General features: G+C 36.2%; 1 protein-coding gene across 6 annotated transcripts in view; it reads left to right on the top strand.

Moving 5' to 3' along the window:
• Positions 1–11533, top strand: part of STRN3 (striatin 3) — a 54564-nt gene extending 43031 nt beyond the window's left edge. For 5 of the 6 annotated variants that reach the window (XM_085225164.1, XM_085225165.1, XM_085225166.1 and 2 more), the window contains 8 exons: positions 2654–2829; positions 2970–3017; positions 4090–4211; positions 6142–6309; positions 6565–6705; positions 7802–7909; positions 9640–9726; positions 9841–11533. In XM_085225164.1, the coding sequence (XP_085081290.1) occupies positions 2654–2829; positions 2970–3017; positions 4090–4211; positions 6142–6309; positions 6565–6705; positions 7802–7909; positions 9640–9726; positions 9841–10010 (1020 nt within the window). In that variant the 3' untranslated portion in view covers positions 10011–11533. The remainder of the gene's footprint in view (positions 1–2653; positions 2830–2969; positions 3018–4089; positions 4212–6141; positions 6310–6564; positions 6706–7801; positions 7910–9639; positions 9727–9840) is intronic. The other variant, XM_085225163.1, reaches the window with a different exon arrangement.
• The last annotated feature ends 7018 nt before the right edge of the window (positions 11534–18551 follow it).

Below are 18551 nucleotides of genomic sequence, written 5' to 3'. Positions count from 1 at the left end.
TTTGTAGTCAGCAAATACGTTCCAAGTTCCTTGACAATGTTTTTATGATGTGCACTTTTTTTGAAATAGGTTACTGTTTGTTTTTTCCTTGAAGGTTACAGTGATCTTTTTAAAGGTATGTTAGTTTTTTCTCTTGGCCAGGTTCATTAGAAAGATGGACAGAGAGAATTAAACAAAAATCTGTTTTCCTTGAAATGTAGTTAAATAAAAAAGTGTACATGGTCTTCTCTTAGAACAAGATGTTGACATCTGTTCTAAAAAAGTGAAGCCTTAAAAGCCTTAAATAGTGCTTCTTTTTCCAAATTTCTGTCAGTTTGGTACCTTGTGTTTTAGTGAGTGTATCTGAACTGAGAATGATATCACTGTTGCAATAGACATTTTAACAACAACAATTAATAAACTTTTTGTTGTTTTTCTCAGTCCTCCCAGTTTTCTTGAAAACAAATCAAGTGAAGAAAAATCACAAGTGTAACAAAAATCATTGTAGTGTGGATGCACACCACATTGAAAGAATCAAGGTCTTCTCTTTCATCTGGGGTGTGATGTGCTAAAATTAAGCACAGATGTTTCAGATGCTGGGCTTTAATTTCTGCAAGCCTCCAACATTAAGTGACTCTGTTAGCTAGAAAATTACTTCAGTAATTAAACAGAGCTCCAGAATTCCACTCTGCTCCCTCATACAAAGATATTATTCTTTGTATAAAGGTTGTATACTGAAGTATAGTTCTGAATAACTTAAATATCAACAAAAAATATTGAGATACTCAGTGCATTGCAGAGAAGGAAGATTGAAAGTAAAATACTTTGTAATGAAACTTATTTGTTACATGATATATTGAAAAAAAGGTTATGTTGCACATCTAGTAAAAGAGATTTATGTTGCTTGGTCTGATATTGGAATAATTTGCATTTAGGCCAAAAAAAACTCAAATACCTTTTTGAGGGAAAACAGATGTCTACACATCTATAACTTAGAACAGTAAATTATATTGTCTGAGCATTTCTATTTATTTTGTTTGGATATAATCAAATATAGTTTGAGTGACTACTGATAATTCAGTCCAGGATAGAGATATTGTGGTGTACTGTTACATTATTATTTGATTTTTTTGTTTTCGTTGCTGGCAGATACTAAAATTTTTATTAGATATGAGAGTGTTTAATCTCTCCATAATGTTTCTAGAAGTATCTTGGGGGTACTAAGGGATTCAGGCCTGTAGTTGAGAACTGTCTTAACAAGTACATGGGTAGATAGTGTGTAAGGGAGAGTATAGAATGAGTATCTATTGATTCTTCATTCGCTAATTTTAATTATCTAACTAAAATTAATTTTCTAAAGTCTCTTTATAATTACTGGAGAGGAAGTGAGAAGTATGTGCATGTCTATTTCTCCTTGGGTAGACATTTCAGGATAAGTGGTATGTAGTTTTTTATAGGTCCTCTTGACTTTGAGTAATATGAATTATATTTGGAGCTTTAAATTAGTCTGTTACATTCACTAGAAGAAGTTTTCTGGTAACTTTTCTGAGGTATCTAGGGTTAATATTAAGCATTTACAATTTGTGGGTTTTAATTTTTCTTTGTGAAGAGAATGAATTGGGTGCTCACTGATACATAAGGTAGCTTTTCTCCTGTTTCACACAATAAATAAGTTGCCTCACAAATATACTTAAAATCCATTAGAGCCTTGCACATAACACTTTATATAGTGGTGTTTAATACACTTCTTAAGTACATAGATCACTCCAAAAGTAATGCCTTCCATATACTTCCATGAGAACTATACAGACACAAAAAGCACAGTAACACTGTATGATAGAGCAAATTATTAGCTGCAAAACAATATTTTTCAACATAGTCACCACCATTAGCTATGCATTTTCACTGGTGATGAACAGTTAGTGCATTTTTTTCTGCATGGAAGAATTCAGTGACCCACCTTTGTTTCATATACACTTCTGTGTCAGTTGTCATTTTATCAAACGACTCCTCTGTTGCAGTTTGTTGCACAGCAACAAAATATAATGGAATATTGGCAGGAAGTTTTAATCTCTGCTGTCATACAACCAGCATCTTCTGATGTAGTCGGCCAATACAGTAAAAAGTAACATTCAGAGCAGTCCTCATACTTTAACTATTTCTCTGTACGTGCCTTATCATGAAGATTATTCAAGATGTGCATATGGTTCCTGTCATTCTAAGTCAAGATGTTAATCTAAGGAAGAAATCTGGGGACCTGAAGTTTATTTTAATTGTCTTTAAGTGATAATGAGCTTTTGAAAGTTGTAATCTCTTCGTTGGCTACAGAGAGTATGATAAGCAATGATATCTTTTTTTCAGGGAAGAAGAATTAAGGTATCGTACAAAAGGATTAAAACCAAAATTTGAAAATCAAAGCTTGTTTGCATATTCAGTATTATGCTCTTTTCCACACTAGAACAAAAGAAACTTCTACAGTAGGAAAAAAATACATTGCAGACTAAGTTGCCTGCCGGAGAGGAAATTACAAATGCCTATAGATCAATAGAGAAATGCATGTTTAAGGTTGAATATGTATTAACTGGATTGAGAAAAGCAAGCTTTTCCTAAAGTACAAATACTTGTTATACATATTTTTAAACGCAATGTAAATTATGCCTTTTCCTTTTTTAAGCTGCCAGCTAATAAAGATGCCTTCCGAAAGACATGGAACCCTAAGTATACGCTACGCAGTCATTTTGATGGAGTGCGGGCATTAGCTTTTCATCCTGTAGAGCCTGTGCTGGTTACAGCCTCTGAGGACCATACTCTAAAACTTTGGAATTTGCAGAAAACAGTTCCTGCCAAAAAGTAAGTATATGGGTTTTTATGAAGTATCAGTTTTGTTTTAAAAGTCTTTGAAATTGATTCTCTTAAAACTCTTAAACGTTTTTGGAGTTTTTCAGTAGAGACTTCATTTTGTGTAATAATTTTTCCTCTTCGTCTTTCAGGAGTGCCTCTTTAGATGTAGAACCTATCTACACATTTAGGGCCCACATGTAAGTGTTTATTAGAATTATCTGATAATTTTTTTTATCCTGGATTCATAAAACATCGTGTAGACAAGATTATACTCTTTAAAACCAGGTAAATACTGAATCCCTGTCACCTATGGCAGAGTCCATGATAAAACAAAAAGAAAGAAGATATAGAAGATGACACTGAAATTGCCTGAGCAGTGTCTTGGGTTGTGGCTTTTAATATGTAAGATCTAAAGAAAATATATATATGATGGAATACTAGTAGTCTAACATAGTAGTCCCCAGATAATTTTGAGAGGTGAAAAAAAACAGTTGCAGTCATCAAGAAAAAAAAGGACTTAATGCAGACTCAAGGTTCACTGTTCCTTGTGTCAAGTATGTAGGTGGATTCAACTAGTAGTATCTGTTTTCACCAGCTTTAAATATACAATTCCAGTTTGGAATTATCTGCACTTAAGACCAGTAGACTTCATTTCTTAAGCATGACCTGTTGTGAACCAGCCATCTAACTTTGGGATATTGCTTTACAAGACAGTTAAACCTGACTTAGTGGTATGTCCAAAGGTGCTGCTTCCTTTGGGACACAGCTTGTCTAGTGTCACTGCAAACAGATTCAAGAAGTTAAACCAGTAGTAGTCTAGCCTTAACCAAGAAGTACCCCTCCTAGGGTTATTTTTCTGAACCAGTTTTCTGGAGCATAGGTTTCTGTCCATCTGAGAAAGTTTATAGTATTAATGGCAGAGAGCTAGAACAACCTCTTTCAGCACAGCTAGTTTTTAGATAGGCATAGATTGTCTGTTCTTTTAGAAAATAATAATTAAAAAAATCCTTCATGCTTTGCAGGTTTAGTTTCTATTGAAGTAAGATTGTGTTCCTGCATTGCTTAAGCTTTGATAGTTAAGTTGTTGTAAATATTTTAATATAGGTTTGTATAACTTGCTGAGACTTAAGATTTTTAACAGAATTGTTTATTTAATCCAGGCTATTTTTTTGTTTTTTGCCTTTTTTTTTTTTTTTTTAAATAGATTGCAAAATTCTAACTATACTGTTGGCAGTATCAGTAAACTACTTATTCTCTGTCTCCCAATAGTGGACCTGTATTGTCATTGGCAATTAGTTCTAATGGAGAACAATGTTTCAGTGGTGGTATTGATGCAACCATCCAGTGGTGGAACATGCCTAGCCCTAACGTGGACCCATATGACACCTATGGTAAATACCTTTTAAAAGAAAAACAACTGATAGCTGTTGTCTTGGACATAAATTTTCTGCTCAGTAACATGTTTTCTAAGCCTTTTGTGCAATGTCAATACCATTTATCAAATGAATTGTGTTTTCAACTTGTTTGTGTGCAATTAATGTTCATTGCTTATTTCCATTTGCATTAGTGACATGCTTTCTATAGAAATGCAAGAGAATGAGTGGCAAATCTTAAAGTTTAAATAATGAAGAAATCAGTCATATCCCTTTCTAAGAGACATACATTTCACTTTGGTTTTCCAAAATTTGGTATTTTAATGCCACGTAGGCATATTGTTTGTATTTGCATTTCGCTTCCCATAGCTAATGACTTAAATTGCTGTTAAGTGTATGGAAAACTAATTTGTCTCCTTGATGCTGGTGTGGATTAACAGTATCATGTGTTACTGAAGTTTGAATTGGTATGAAGGCAAGACTGTTCTCTATTCTTGCTCTTTTCCTTGTGTCACTGTAGTAAGTGATCTGGTACACCGCTCAGGTTGCATAATCTGTATCAGTGAGGTGGAGAGGAAGCAGTGCTGTCTTGTGTCAATTTAGAAAGACCAATAAAGTGATCTTATAATTTATGTGGGCCTCAGATAGTCTACTGAAGTAACAAAATTATTTTTAAAAGCCAGAGCACTCTTGTTATTTTTCCTCCCTAAAGGTTGTTAGTAAGGCTTTTGTTTGCAAGACCAACTTGTTTTAAATTTCATGCAAAATTAAGTTTTAGAGATTTTTTACTTAGTCTTTTCCACCTATCTTTTAATTTCTATTCTACTCAAAACCTGGTTTATTAAAAAACCCTCTATGAAAAGCAGCTGTAAAATACGGATATGTTTCTTTGTTTTGCAACAGGAGTAATCTTTTTTTCAATATTTGGGTACCGAAGTTTGTTTTGTTTTGTTTTTTTTTTTTAGAGCATGTATGAGTCAGCAGAGTATAGTAAATTGGGGGAAAAAAAAAAAGCAGTGTTACTGTAAAAGCATCAAAGTTTGAATAACTCATCAGAGTTTAAATAACTGAGGAATAAGAAGCTGATCTTTTTTAGATGTTTTTACATCTTGCACAAAGAAAAGGCTGCAATAAAGTATCTTTAAGATCGTAAATCTAGATGAAGGAAGCAAACCGCTCAGAGAGGAGGTTATAACAAGTGTTTCATTCTGGAAAAAGGGGACATGGATATTTTTTTGAGAAAGCTGCCAGAGGTTGTGTAGGATGATCTACTGTGTAATGTACCTGCAACTTAAACAATACAATTTCTTAGTTCTGATTTTTCCCTTTTCTTGCTTTCCTTGATAGTTAATAACAATTATTCTAACATTTTTTTTTAAATGAAATGCTCTAATTTAAATTCAGTTGTAGGTTGTTCTTTAATGTAATTTCAACAAATGACTGAATGAGTTAATAGCCTGCAAGTTTGATTTGCTAACAAGCTACTTAAACATGAAAGCCTTAGTCCTTTTAGCTAGCAGCATGGATGTCAGGCTGTTTAAAATTTCTCTGAAATGATCCTTTTAGACAGTGGGGTGTTATCTATTGTGTTTATTATTCATGTGCAGTGTAGTGGACCATTTTGCTTAAGAATCTAATATAAGTTATCTACAGGCTAGAAAATTACTTGAATAAAAAAGGGCAGAAGCGCATGTCTTGACTTTAGTTTTCTATCTGCAGTCAAGTTAGCTCAGAATTTGCACTTGCATTGAATAAATTGACACTTCTAGGATTTCCTACTACTGATATTCACAGAATAAATTAGTATAACTAACAGATCTGTAAGAACACAGATGTGATAAATGATCAGTATTTTAGTAAATGTGACATACAGCTGTTTTACTTGAAATCTGAATTATATTGCAATGCAATAAATGCTTATTCTGTTCCTAAACTTTTGTCTTTCCAGAGCCAAACGTTCTAGCTGGCACACTAGTTGCTCACACAGATGCAGTCTGGGGTCTTGCTTACAGTGGTGTAAAGAATCACTTACTATCTTGTTCAGCAGATGGCACTATTAGATTATGGAACCCACCAGAAAAAATGCCCTGTATTTGCACTTACAATGGAGAGAAAGGTAGGTTTTTTGCTGGGAAATTTTGGTTTTGAAAATTTGTTATGAGACATCTGATGGAGTTCTTGGCTTGTCCATTTTTCAAAGCTAGTTAACAGGACTAAAGAGAAATTCTTTTATTAAGGTAATCCTGATGCTGTGGTGTTATTCTGAAGGGAGGAAATTAAGTATGAGTATAAAGTAAGCTTAATACTTAAATTATTAAGAATTTTAAGATGTTCTGTTGTTTCTAAAGGCATTTTTTCCCTCACTTTTTAGAGCATGGAATACCTACATCGGTTGACTTCATAGGTTGTGATCCTGCTCATATGGTGGCATCTTTTAACACTGGCAGCACAGTCATCTATGATTTAGAAACATCTCAGTCAGTGGTAATGCTTTCATCCCAAGTAGAATCTGGTAAATAAAGCTCTTTTCTATTTAGTGTCTAACTTGAATGAGGTACCTGTATGAAAGTTTTATCTTGTGGGAAGTAAAAAGACAAGCTTACGATAATTAAGAAGGGATTTAAGCAAAAGATTCAGTGTAGAATCTTTCCAGATTGTGCGTCAGTGGAACATGTAATATTAGAAATTCTGTTGCTACAAATAAGGTGTTAGGAAGACATAGCTCATTGTTGATAATTGTATATAGCTGATGAGACTCTGAATAGAGGAGCTTTCTGACTTTATTTTCTTGAACCTATGGAAGTGTTTCATAAAGAAAACATTCAGTTTCTGATTATTCGCATCTAAAAGTATCGCAAGGGAAGAATTTGCTTTTCCTAATATAATACTTTAATTATACTTAAAGTAAGTAGCTTATCGAAAGGTTTCAGCACAGATTATAAAAATCTGCCAAAGCTATAATCTGGGTAGCTTGTGCAAAGCTGATGTTGAAAGTGAGAGGTACTATCACAAATTGGAGATATTCCTTTCCTATTTTCAAGAGAATCTCAAATGGAATTAACAAAACAAGAATGAAGGAGATGATCCTTAAGGCAGGAAGCGCATTATGGAGAGTATTCTAAGAACTTCTGAAGAGGTTCTAAACTACTCAGTGGTTCTTTAAGCTGAAATACATAAAAATATGTCTGCTGGAATCTTGTAGGTTAGATTGACTTTAGTTTGTTTGTTTTCAAGATGTATCTTTTTTTATACGGAGGTGTAAGAAGTGTGTTCTAAATATATGGGTAATTTGTTTCTACTTCATTAACGCTGCCCCAGAGTACTTCCCCTGATTTGTTTGCCATCCATCTCAAGGATCTTTCTTATGTATAAACCAGTTGTGCAGCTTTAACCTTAAAGTACGTTGACAGGAGTATACCTGGCTTAATCTATCTCCTATAAAACAAGATGCTGGTTGTTATTAGATGTACTGATGTTGTTCTGAAGGTGCTCTTTACATAATATTAGTTAATACAATAAGCTAGGGTAAAATGCTAAATATTCTCATTTTAGCTTTAGCCATTTCTTTAAGGCAAATGAATATATGTTCATGTTTTTCTTATTTTCAGGTGTACAATCAAATAATCACATTAACAAGGTAGTAAGTCATCCCACACTTCCTGTTACTATTACAGCTCATGAAGATAGACACATCAAATTTTTTGACAACAAAACGGGTAAGGGTAAAGAGACCCTCATCTGTATGTATGAACATGTTCCAAGCAAATCTGAATGGATATAGGAAGAATCCATTTGTAGAGAATATACTAGTGACCAAGACTTCCTGTAGTTCTAAGATAAACTTTAGCATTTTTATTTGAAATTATGCCATCCCTTGCAGCTGGGACTTCCGCAGTCAGAAATACTCTCTTATGCTGAGATGGTTATGGCAGACAAGAATATCCTTTTAAATTAACAAGATGTTGATTTATAGCATATTTTCACTATTTTATTCCTGTTTTCATCATTTCCATGCTTATAAGTCCAGACATGTATCAGTTATGTTTTCAGTTCCCTGTTGTAAAAGTCATTACTTTGTACCAATGGCAAGAAATAGCCCTTAATTCATTGTAGCAGTGGAAGTTTTTGTTATACTTAAGTTGCTGCTTAAGTTCTATTCTACTTCAGTTTTTGAATCAGCAGTCATTTTCTGTGTTATCCTACTAAGTTGGGAGAAAAAAATCAGCATAAACTGACTTTTCTAAACATGTGTGCAAAAACCCCTGTTTAAAATGTCTGCTTGGGAGATAGAGAGCAGGTGTTATTTTTTGTTATTGTTTTCCTTTTACAGGCCGAAAGTTAAGGCTTTTTTTTTCCCCCCCACTTCTCACTTATGGTTGTTAAATATGTTGAAATGATTGTTCTGAAATTCATATGTATTGCCAAGTCTTTAAAAGAAACAAAACTGTAGAATAACAAGGAAGATATGGCATGTCAAATAACTGGGTTAAAGATTGGAAATGGAAGGTGACCAGGAAGAAATGTAGATCTCTGTAGGCTTGAGAACACGCACATTAAATTCTGTGTGGATAAATGTGAGGGAAAGAAATAACCAAAAAAAATCAGTTTGTATATTGTATGAATTCTTGATGCATACACACTTGTACCTTGTGTTAGTCTCCTATTGCTCAAAAAGGATATATATATAAAAGAGTGTTTCAGAGGATCGTTGAGCGTATGATTAGATATCTTCAGTAGCTTTTCAAGGAGAAATGACAAATTGGGCTAAGATTCTTCAGGAAAAGAGAACTGGACAAAGATGACAGAATACTTTCATGTTGGTTACAGTCTTACAATGGACTTGGTAGCTTACTCTTTTCCAAAACAAGAACTAAGGTTCAACTGACAACCCCAAAAGGTGATGTGTTCAGATCACAAAGAGATGACTCTTCATTTTGTTTGAAGTTAAAATTTTTGCAACTCCTTGTCATGAAATGGTAAATATAGTGTTAGAGTTCAGGGGAAATGGCACAAAGTGTAGTTGGATGTGCAGGTAACTGCTTTGGTTTGTAATGTAACTGAACAGTTAATTTTAGAAGTTGGAGAGTATCTTGCATCTAAAGTACCACTTAGTTGTCCTGGTAGATGGATCTTTGGTATGACTCAGTGAGTCTCTTTTCAAAGCTTTGTCAACACTTTGTCAAAGTGAGGGACGTTTGCTGGAGCTAAACTATTGTTATGCTATTTGAGAAGATGCCAGATACATCAGTACTTAGGATATGAATGCCTTTGAGAATTGCCATTTACCCGTATGTTTGTACAAGTCTGTGGTTGAAACTTAATAATTTCTAATAGAACTGTAGTTTTCAGATATTCAAATCAGTGTTATTCTGTATTGCATCTAATGGGAATATTTTTTAAAAGAAATGGTACTTCTCAGGAAATTGACTGTTTATTTTGCTTTTAGGTAAAATGATCCATTCTATGGTTGCTCACTTGGATGCTGTCACGAGTTTAGCTGTAGATCCTAATGGAATCTATTTAATGTCTGGAAGTAAGGTTTTTTTAATCCTCTTATGTTTTATGGATTTTGTATTTCTGTTGCTTTTAAGCATCTGACAAAAATCTAATTTTGTCTTTTCTCATTTTTTGTTTTTTCTCCAAACAGGCCATGATTGTTCCATTAGATTATGGAATTTGGACAGCAAGACATGTGTGCAAGAAATAACAGCTCATAGGAAAAAGCTGGATGAATCAATTTATGATGTAGCATTTCATCCATCAAAAGCATATATTGCCAGTGCAGGAGCTGATGCCCTTGCCAAAGTATTTGTGTGACACAGCAGAACAAACCTGCATCATAACAGCAGGTCTGTTTGGACAAAAAAGAGGGAACGCGTCACTGCCATCAATAAGGTTACCAATAAGACACTACATCTGATCTGCCTGAGTGAAGGCTCTTAAGTGGGGCAGGTTTCAGTTGGTGAAAAGTCACCACATCTCGAACAATGTCAGGCTCATTCATTTAACTGTAATTACTGTATTTGGGGGGGTGGGGAGAAGTAAAAAAGGAAAACCAGTATTTGTAGCCTTGACTGGATATGAACTGAGCGTATGTCTGTTCTTTAGGTGTCTTTAAGCAAACGTGGAGTCTGATCTTACAAAAGACTTTTATTTTGGACTCTGTGTGCTGCCTTAGGGTTAGGAATGTGGTGCTCTTGTGGGGGGAAGTGAGCTCCAAGAGTAGCTTTCTTTTCATCTCTTAGTAATCTTCTGTTTATCAGTTGAATGCCACAGATTCCCCTTTTAAACTTTTATTTTGCTTTAAAGAAAAGGAAATTTAACTTAAAATATTTTAGCATTAGTTGCACAAAATGTTTGGATAAAATTCTAGTTTTTATAAGTCTTTTTATATATTTAGCCTGTCACAACAGTGCTCAAGATTGTATTGATAATGTTTTTCTGCATTATAGAACCCTAAAACACAGAGAACTCACTGACCCGCTGCCGTGTAACCACACTCTTCCCTTCTTTTGCCTAATACAGCTCAGCTAAGTCCTTGCATAAGGATGCTAATTCTTCATCATCGCATAACTGTCTTCATAAATAAAGGACTGTAAAATGTGTTTAAATGAAACACAGAGGGGTTAACACCCCCCGATGAACTCTTAAAAAAAAAAAAAAATATTAATCTTGGCATCCTATCACTATGTGATATTTTGTACATCTTACTGTATTTACGAGTTTATTTATCAAGGATTACCCATCTTGCTAATGGCCTATTGTTATTTATTTCACTTTTTGTTGGTCTTTATATCCTTTTATGTAGTGTGTTAAAGGGCCCTGTATATCTATTATGGCACTCTTTGAACAGTCTAAAATAGATAAGAAAATGGGACATTTCATGATTCTAAAGTTGCAAACCAAGATTTTTTTTTCCTTTGGTTAAGTATTTGAAGTGGAGTGGATTCCAAAAACCAATCTTGTTTCAGAACTTTTGGAGTGAAAAATTTTTTTTGCGTTTCAAATAGAATACAAAAGTAGTTGATTCAAGATTCATAAATCTGCTGTGTTTTGGCTAGTTATTCCCTGCTTTTATTTTATTTTTGGATGTGCTTCAGTTTATGGTGTAACTAAACATTTTGTTTGTGTAATGCATGATTAATACAATAAAGTATTTTTTCTAGTCTTCCACAAAACTTTTCTGATCAGTTTGCGAGTTTTGATGAGTTTTGTAAGGTTTTTGTTTTACAAACTATGAATCAGCAAATTTTTAAGATTGTACCACATAGCAGAAGTACAGCTGTTGAAAAATAATGTATATAAAATGCATATAATAAATATTAAATGGTGTACCTGTATGTTACTGTTGGCTACATTATTTTGTGTTGCACAATTTGAAAGTGTCATTCTACAAGTTACTAAATTAGGTCTAAATTTTAGCAAAATGATCACTTGTTTGTTATGCTTATAATCTCCTTTGCTTTTTGAAAACTGTAATAGTTGTCTGGATGTCAACACTGTTTCAAGCAGCACCATCCACCTATAAGAACATGTTTCCACAGTATTCTTAAAACTTTTTACAAGAACAAGCTGAAAATTGTTAATGTATTTTTAGAGCCCTTATAAGATGATCATGCTGCTTTTGCCTATCTTTGCTCATGAAGTGATTCTCAAGCGATTTAGCAACCAGGGAGGTACTGTTTTTACTTCAAACTGCCATGAAATGATTGTGTTGAATTTAAAGGAAATAAAACACTCATTCATTTCTAAATGCTCACAATTTGTCCGTATGTCAAATGTTACCCATTAACCTTTGCTATTTCTTTACAAGTCCTTCAATAAAGATTATGCCCAAAAGGGCAGTTGTTTTTGTAAAAGGTTGGTCCAACAGGTCATCAGTTTGCATCTCTGTGATGAGCTGCTTTCCTGATAGTTTATCAGTAGAAAAGAAAACTGCAATATGAAACTTAGATTTTCATGCAAAAGTAGTATGTTTAGGAATAAAACACCTTTTGCTGGAACATGTTCCTATAAGTGGTTCTAGCTGTATTGTTCCATGTAAGTTTCCAGTTCAGCAGTAAGAATGTATCTCATGCCATCTCCTGTCAAACAAATTAGTTTTTTAAAAACAAGGGGAAAAGGTGCCCGTGGTAGACACAATACTGCAGTAATATTCTGAAATTAATTTTGTTTTAGTAATACTGTTATGTTGTTTGAAATGTGTTACAGTAAATAATAATTGTATAGGAATTGGATAATTTTGTCCATTATCATGAAGATTGAGGTGAGGCCTTTCAGTAACTGCTTGTAGGACACTAAGACTTTACTTTTGAAAGTAACATTCAGCTGATTTGCACTTTTTTTTCCTTTCAGTCTAAAGCATTCAACTAATCAACAGACAAGAGAGTATTTGAATTTTATTGGAAGTAATTTCATAATTGCCTTTTCTGAAGCCAAACATTGTTTCTGGCAGCTTTTCCAGACCGCTGCATTTTAATGCTTAAATGAAATGTGATTGTTTAATAAACATTGCCATGCATAACAGTTACTTTTTTTGAGTTGTATTAAAATTGAAATGGTAAAAACAAAAATTTGCTTATTTTCTTTAATTGAAATCTTAGTCATCTTAATTCACTAATGCATAGCAGGTCAAATGCTGTAGTGAAGCTTCTTTTAGTGAATATTGGCAATAATCTCTAATACAGTCTTAGTTTATTTACTGTGGGGTATAATGTTCTAAAGCCTTTATTTTTATTTTTAGAATAGAATAACTATTGTATTGGTGGTGGAAACACTGATAGTTCTGAAATAAATGTTTCCATTTAGGAAAAACGCCTCAGCTTCTCTGCAAGGACAAATTTCCTTCTATTTTGGAAATGAGACCCAAGTGATGCACACTCAAAAACCTGATGGAAAAATACCAAAATATTTAGGGCTTGGTATCTAGGACGGAGTTGTTGGAACAATCCTACTCTCTATCTTGCTTTGTATTGTAGGAACTCCTTTAAGCACTGAGCTTTCTGCAGCTTATAAAAAGTATGTATGAAATACATCTGAAAAAGTTGTAACAAGCCCTGATTAAGAACCTTCCCTAATTTGAAATGATATGAAAGTATTTTTCTAACTGGCTAGTAATTGGTAGATTTTTTTTGTGTGTGTGTGTGGAATTCTGGACTTGAGGGCACATTGTCAGGCTGTATGTCTTTCACTGCACACTAACTGATTTATTTTAAAACTGACAGAGTGCTGTCCTGGCTTAAGATTTCAGATCAAAAGAAAAGGAGGCCCTGGGATTGTTTTTAAATCAGGTGAGCATGCATGATGGTATGAGTTCCATATTTAATATGTTCTCTATTTGGAGAATACACATTTTCGAGTTCTACTGAAACTGAGTGAGAGACTAGTAAGAGATTAATAGTGTATTTTTTTTAAAGTTCAAGTTAAAAATGTAAAAGTAAAAAAAATCATCAAAATGCATTGCTTTGTTTTCTGATTTTAACCAAATACTACAAATACAAACCAAATACAGAACTAAATACTAACTGACTTGGTGAGAAATAATGCCTTTCTTTTTAGTCCTCCTCTTATCTGATGTTTGAATGCCTGCCACCCCCCGTAGAAGACATCCAGTCTCTTAAGTGTGCATAGAGTAACAAAGTATTTGTTTTTAAATATTTATTGTTTTTATGGGAATTAATATCTCTGGAGAATTCCCTAATGATACACAAGAAAGCAGTACGAGGAAGCCTAAATTATAGGACTCTCGTTTCCAGGAATCTCTGAACCTCAGTGCTGTGGGAGACTTGGCTGCGGTCGCTGCAGTGACAGTTGTGGTGTACTTCAGCAGTAGTTTCGGTTTCCTTGCTTTGCATGCACATCAAACTAAATAGTTGTCACCGTGAGGTGTGTTTTCTATGTGATCTAGAACTTGTAACTTATTACCAATTCCCGTTCATCTTAATTTTGATACTGATGACAGCTAGGAGGTAACCGATAGCGTCCAGCTGTATGGCTTGATTCTGAAGCGCAGTGCATGCTGTGTGCCAGCCAGACCCGTGCGCGGGCTGTGTCAGTCGGCGCCGCGATAGCGGGGCTCCTCTGCCTGGGGGTAGTGCTGAAACGCGAGGGGTCGGTGGGAGTATATAATCTGCAAAGCGCGCTTCTGCCCTGCGGTTGCTGGAGGCGCTTGGGATAGGGTTTACGTTTCAGTGCTGCATAAATAAATCAGAAATGAAGGAACGAGACGGGGGCCCGGGCCCGTGTGGAGCGGCGCTTCAGGGCCGTGGCGGGAAGCGCTACTCGACTTCACGCGCGAGCCGGTCCGGCGGCAGCGACCGCGTTCACGTGCTCTTCGTGAGAGCGGAGCAGCGGCCGTGAGGCGGAGGCGGCCCGTAGGCGATGGCGACGACCGTTGAGCGGGGCCTGGGATGCTAGGTGCCGGCAGCAAGCCGTGAGTTGGCCCGGGCAGGCCGGCGCGGAGTGGGAGGCTGGACGGAGGGGAGGTGGTGCCCGCCTTGCTGGTTTGGGGTCCCTAGCGCCGCGTGCGCACCCCGTGTTTCTGCGACTGCAGCCGGTGCTGCCCAGTGAGCTTCTGAAGAGGGTTTGGTCAAGGCCGGTGGTTGGCTGCGGGCCTCGTGCTCTTTCTTTCGTTGGCATCCGGAGCCATTTTCCCTCAGGGGTGGTGTGGATAACGCTTGCTACTGGCAGCTTCCATGTGGCTGTCCTGCTTTGCTGTTGGTTTAGAGTTCTTTTCCTGTAATTTCAGGTGTCTTTACAGCTGTTACTTTGCACCCTGGAATGGGTGATTTTCTTGTTGAGATGCTGTTTGATTAATGTGCAGGTGTTGGATTTGTTTATTCCTTTCCAATGGGAAAGATATGGCATCTTAGTGATAGCAAGTCCTGTCAAATGCTTTCGGTATCACTTTGTTTTTGCAGTTGTTTATGAAACAGGAGCTGTACTTGAGTTTTGTGCATTAGTTCTTTTACTCTTTTGCTTTTGATAGCCCAGGTGACTGCCATTCAAAACAAAAGCGTTGCATTCTGTTACGATGATATGCTAACAGTAGCTGTGCAGAAGATTTTCTTAGAGGGCTGAATGAGTTTTCATAATTCAGTGATCTGTCTGACATCTGATTGTTTCCACGGTGCATATCTACATTCTGCTGGAAACTTTTTTGGTGGCTGTTTTTGCTTGAAAAGGCAACTAATTGTGGCTGTTTTCTTTTAGTTTTATATGCACCTCCCTCTGGTCCACATTTATACCTGAGCAGATCAGTTCACTTTAAGTAAAGCCTTTGCTAATGCGTCTTTGCTGTGTGCAGTGCAAGAGTTCTGCCTTGCTTCTAAACCAGCTCATGGCTTAATTAGCCCAAATTGCATAGTCAGTGTGGCAGCACTGTGTGGTTCATTGCAGTCAGAATCTTTAGATGAGATAAAGCTATTGTCCCTTACGTTTCTGAAGAAGTACGATGTTGTTAAAATACGTAAGAGCAAGTGTCAGAGAAATGCTGAAATTACTTAGAAATAACGATAAGTTCCCAATCAAACTGTACCATTAAAAAGCTTATTTTAAGTCAAAACTGTATTCACTTTTAAGTTATTGGTAAATGAGTATTGTATTTTTTCTCATTTTTACTTTCCCAAACTTTGCCAATTTTTTGACTTGATGTTGTCTTTCTTTTACTTGTATTCCTTGGCAGAGAATTGTTTATCGTATTGTAATCTGATCACGTACACCAGGGCAGAAAAATAGTTGTTATCCCTCTGCTTATATTCTGCCATATTCTGATTGCTGCTAGGTCATAAAGGCTGTATCTGACATCAGCAGAGGCTGAAAAAGTTTAGTTAGTATTTGCTAGTGAAAACAACTGTGCAGAATTCTCATGGCTTTGTCTTAGGGGTTGGTCCAGGGCAAGGTTTAGCTGTGAGTTCACTGCTACCCTGAGGCTGGGGAGGTTCAGGCCAACAGCAGCCGGCTTCCAGGAGGGTGCCCTGGGTCTGAGGGTAGGCTGCTCCACAGCAAGGGAGCAGCACTGTCCACCCATTCGTAAGTGGACTGCTGAAGCAGTGCTGTTTCCTTCATTGTGTTATCATTCCCTATCTAGGGATGGCTAGAGCTTTCTCTTGTCCCGGAAAAGAGGAAGGATGCTGTACTAGTTTGTATGCAGGCACAGATAAATGTAAATAAATGTTAGAGTAATAAAACAATACATATATTTTAAGTAATAAAAATGACTTATGATTGAAGATACTTCACTAACTGAACTTGATTACTTGAAAGGAAAATAAATTATGATCCTAATGAGATTAAATTTAAAACAGATAGTTTGCTTCAAAGCAGAAATCAAACTTCTGGATTTTATCATAGACCACAAATTTTCAGGACCTATTCTTCCTTCAGCTGAAATCACAGGCAGAATCCCTGCTGGAAGCCAAAGAGTAAAAGAATTTGTGCTGCAGTTGACATACATACATAACTGGAAGATGCTCTTGCTTAGATTACAAACTATTCAGTCAAGGTTTCTGTTTATTTGGTGTCTATTTTTGGATGACAGCTGATCACAAGCTTTTCAAACACACTCCAGTTTCTCAAGAAAATCCTTTGTTTCCTGTCCTAGGTCCAAACCAAAGCCAGTCAGCATGATTTTCTTTGGACTGCTGTTAGTAGGCTGGGGATCTAAAGTCTCCAGCTTCCAGACAGTTTGTTAAAGATATAAGCTGATCTTCTATGACAGAGTTCTCAGGCCTCCAATGGCACTTGCGTGCAACAGAAAAATTTTCTGTGATTTTTGTGGCTTTGCTGCTTATTGGAGCTAGCTTACCCACAAGCCTAATGAAATGAAGTGCTGAGCAAACCAGAATCTCTGCATTTAAAAGCAGTGACTGAGAGAGCTTGAGAAGATGCCCCATTAAAAATGTGGCCCAAAATCAAGACATCAAAAGTTGTCATCACTTATGTTCTTCAGAACAGAGGAGATGAAAACAGAGTATTTGTGTTGTGTGGAGCTATGCTTCATAGAAGAGAAGACATGTGGCAACGCTAATGTGAAATGCAAATAGGACTACAAACAGTTATGGGAGAAAATACTGTTCTGCTGAAACTACTCCAGTTCATAGGTTGAAAATCAAAGCAAAGAAAGGAGCCCTCAACTATTCCCTCTCTTCCAGTTACTTCAGAAAATACGGAGAGGTGTAGTCACTGAGTTTTGATGTAAATGGTTTTTAGATAGTTGCTGTGTAGCTCTTTCTTGGCATTGAGTTTGAGAGCCAAAGTAAATTCCTCCAAAGTGATTGTTCTTTCTTAAGAATGTTAGGACAATCTCCCTTTTGTATTTTGTTTTGTTTTCTTGTCTTTTTTGTTCTTTTGTTTAAGTATTAATAGATTCACCAAAAGTAATAAAAGTTAGCTTCCGAGGTGGTCCTTTTAGACATGAGGATAAATATCAGAAGTGCCTGATAGCATGAAGACTTCTGCAGCCTGCTGACCTTCAGTTACTTCCTTTTTTCCTATATACAACCTCTGTCAGATGAGAGTACTGACTAGAAAGCATTGCACTGTCAAAAGATGTATCTACAAGGCAGTTCATAGTAAGGGAGGATCTAAATGCTTAGAAGGTGTGTGAGGTATAAAATCTGCAATGTCTTGTTCTGGGAGTGGAATCAGAGATTCAGAGATCCTGAGCCAAGGGCTGTGCTAGAAGCTTGGGATAACAATGGTTAATGATCTGCATGTTGAGTGGGGACCTGCTTGGTATGGATACAGTCTGTATGCTTCCCTGCTGAAATAGCATGCGGGGAATAGTGAGAGGTGGAATGTCTAACGTATTCTCCGTGTATGTAACCCTTGGTTTGGGATCTCAGCCTGGGGTTAATGCTTTCAGCATTTCCTTGAAGGATGGAAGGTTCTGTTGACAGCAGGGGAAGTTCTGTTCTTCTTTCAGTTATTTTTACTATGAGTGGAAAACAAACAAACAAAAAAAAACACCCAGGAAATATAAGGAACAGATTATGCTACTTCCTAGTGTTCTGGTAGTGAAAGATTCCTGTGCTCCTGAGTGTGAGAGCTATAGCTCTTACTGGAAGTTTTTGTGATACTAGAAGTAGTTTCAGTTCCTTCAGGACAGTAAGTGAATATTTTATACGTTTAGGTTGCTTTGGGCTCTCTGCTGGGAAAGGTGATTTTGGATGTGTTAACTACTGTGTAATATAAAATTCAGTTGCAATAGGTACCCAAGCCAATAAGCTTATAGTCCTCTACTCTTTTCTGAGTGACAGAAACTTAACTTTTGATGGGTAGCTGTCAAATATACTGCTTTCAGCAGTGGGGTTGCCAGTCTGAGGCCATTTACAGTAATGAGCATTCCCAGTACTCTCT

This window comes from Meleagris gallopavo, chromosome 5, assembly GCF_905368555.1.
Source record: "Meleagris gallopavo chromosome 5, MGAL_WU_HG_1.1, whole genome shotgun sequence".
Classification (NCBI taxonomy): domain Eukaryota; kingdom Metazoa; phylum Chordata; class Aves; order Galliformes; family Phasianidae; genus Meleagris; species Meleagris gallopavo.
This window is presented reverse-complemented; position numbering and strand designations above follow the sequence as displayed.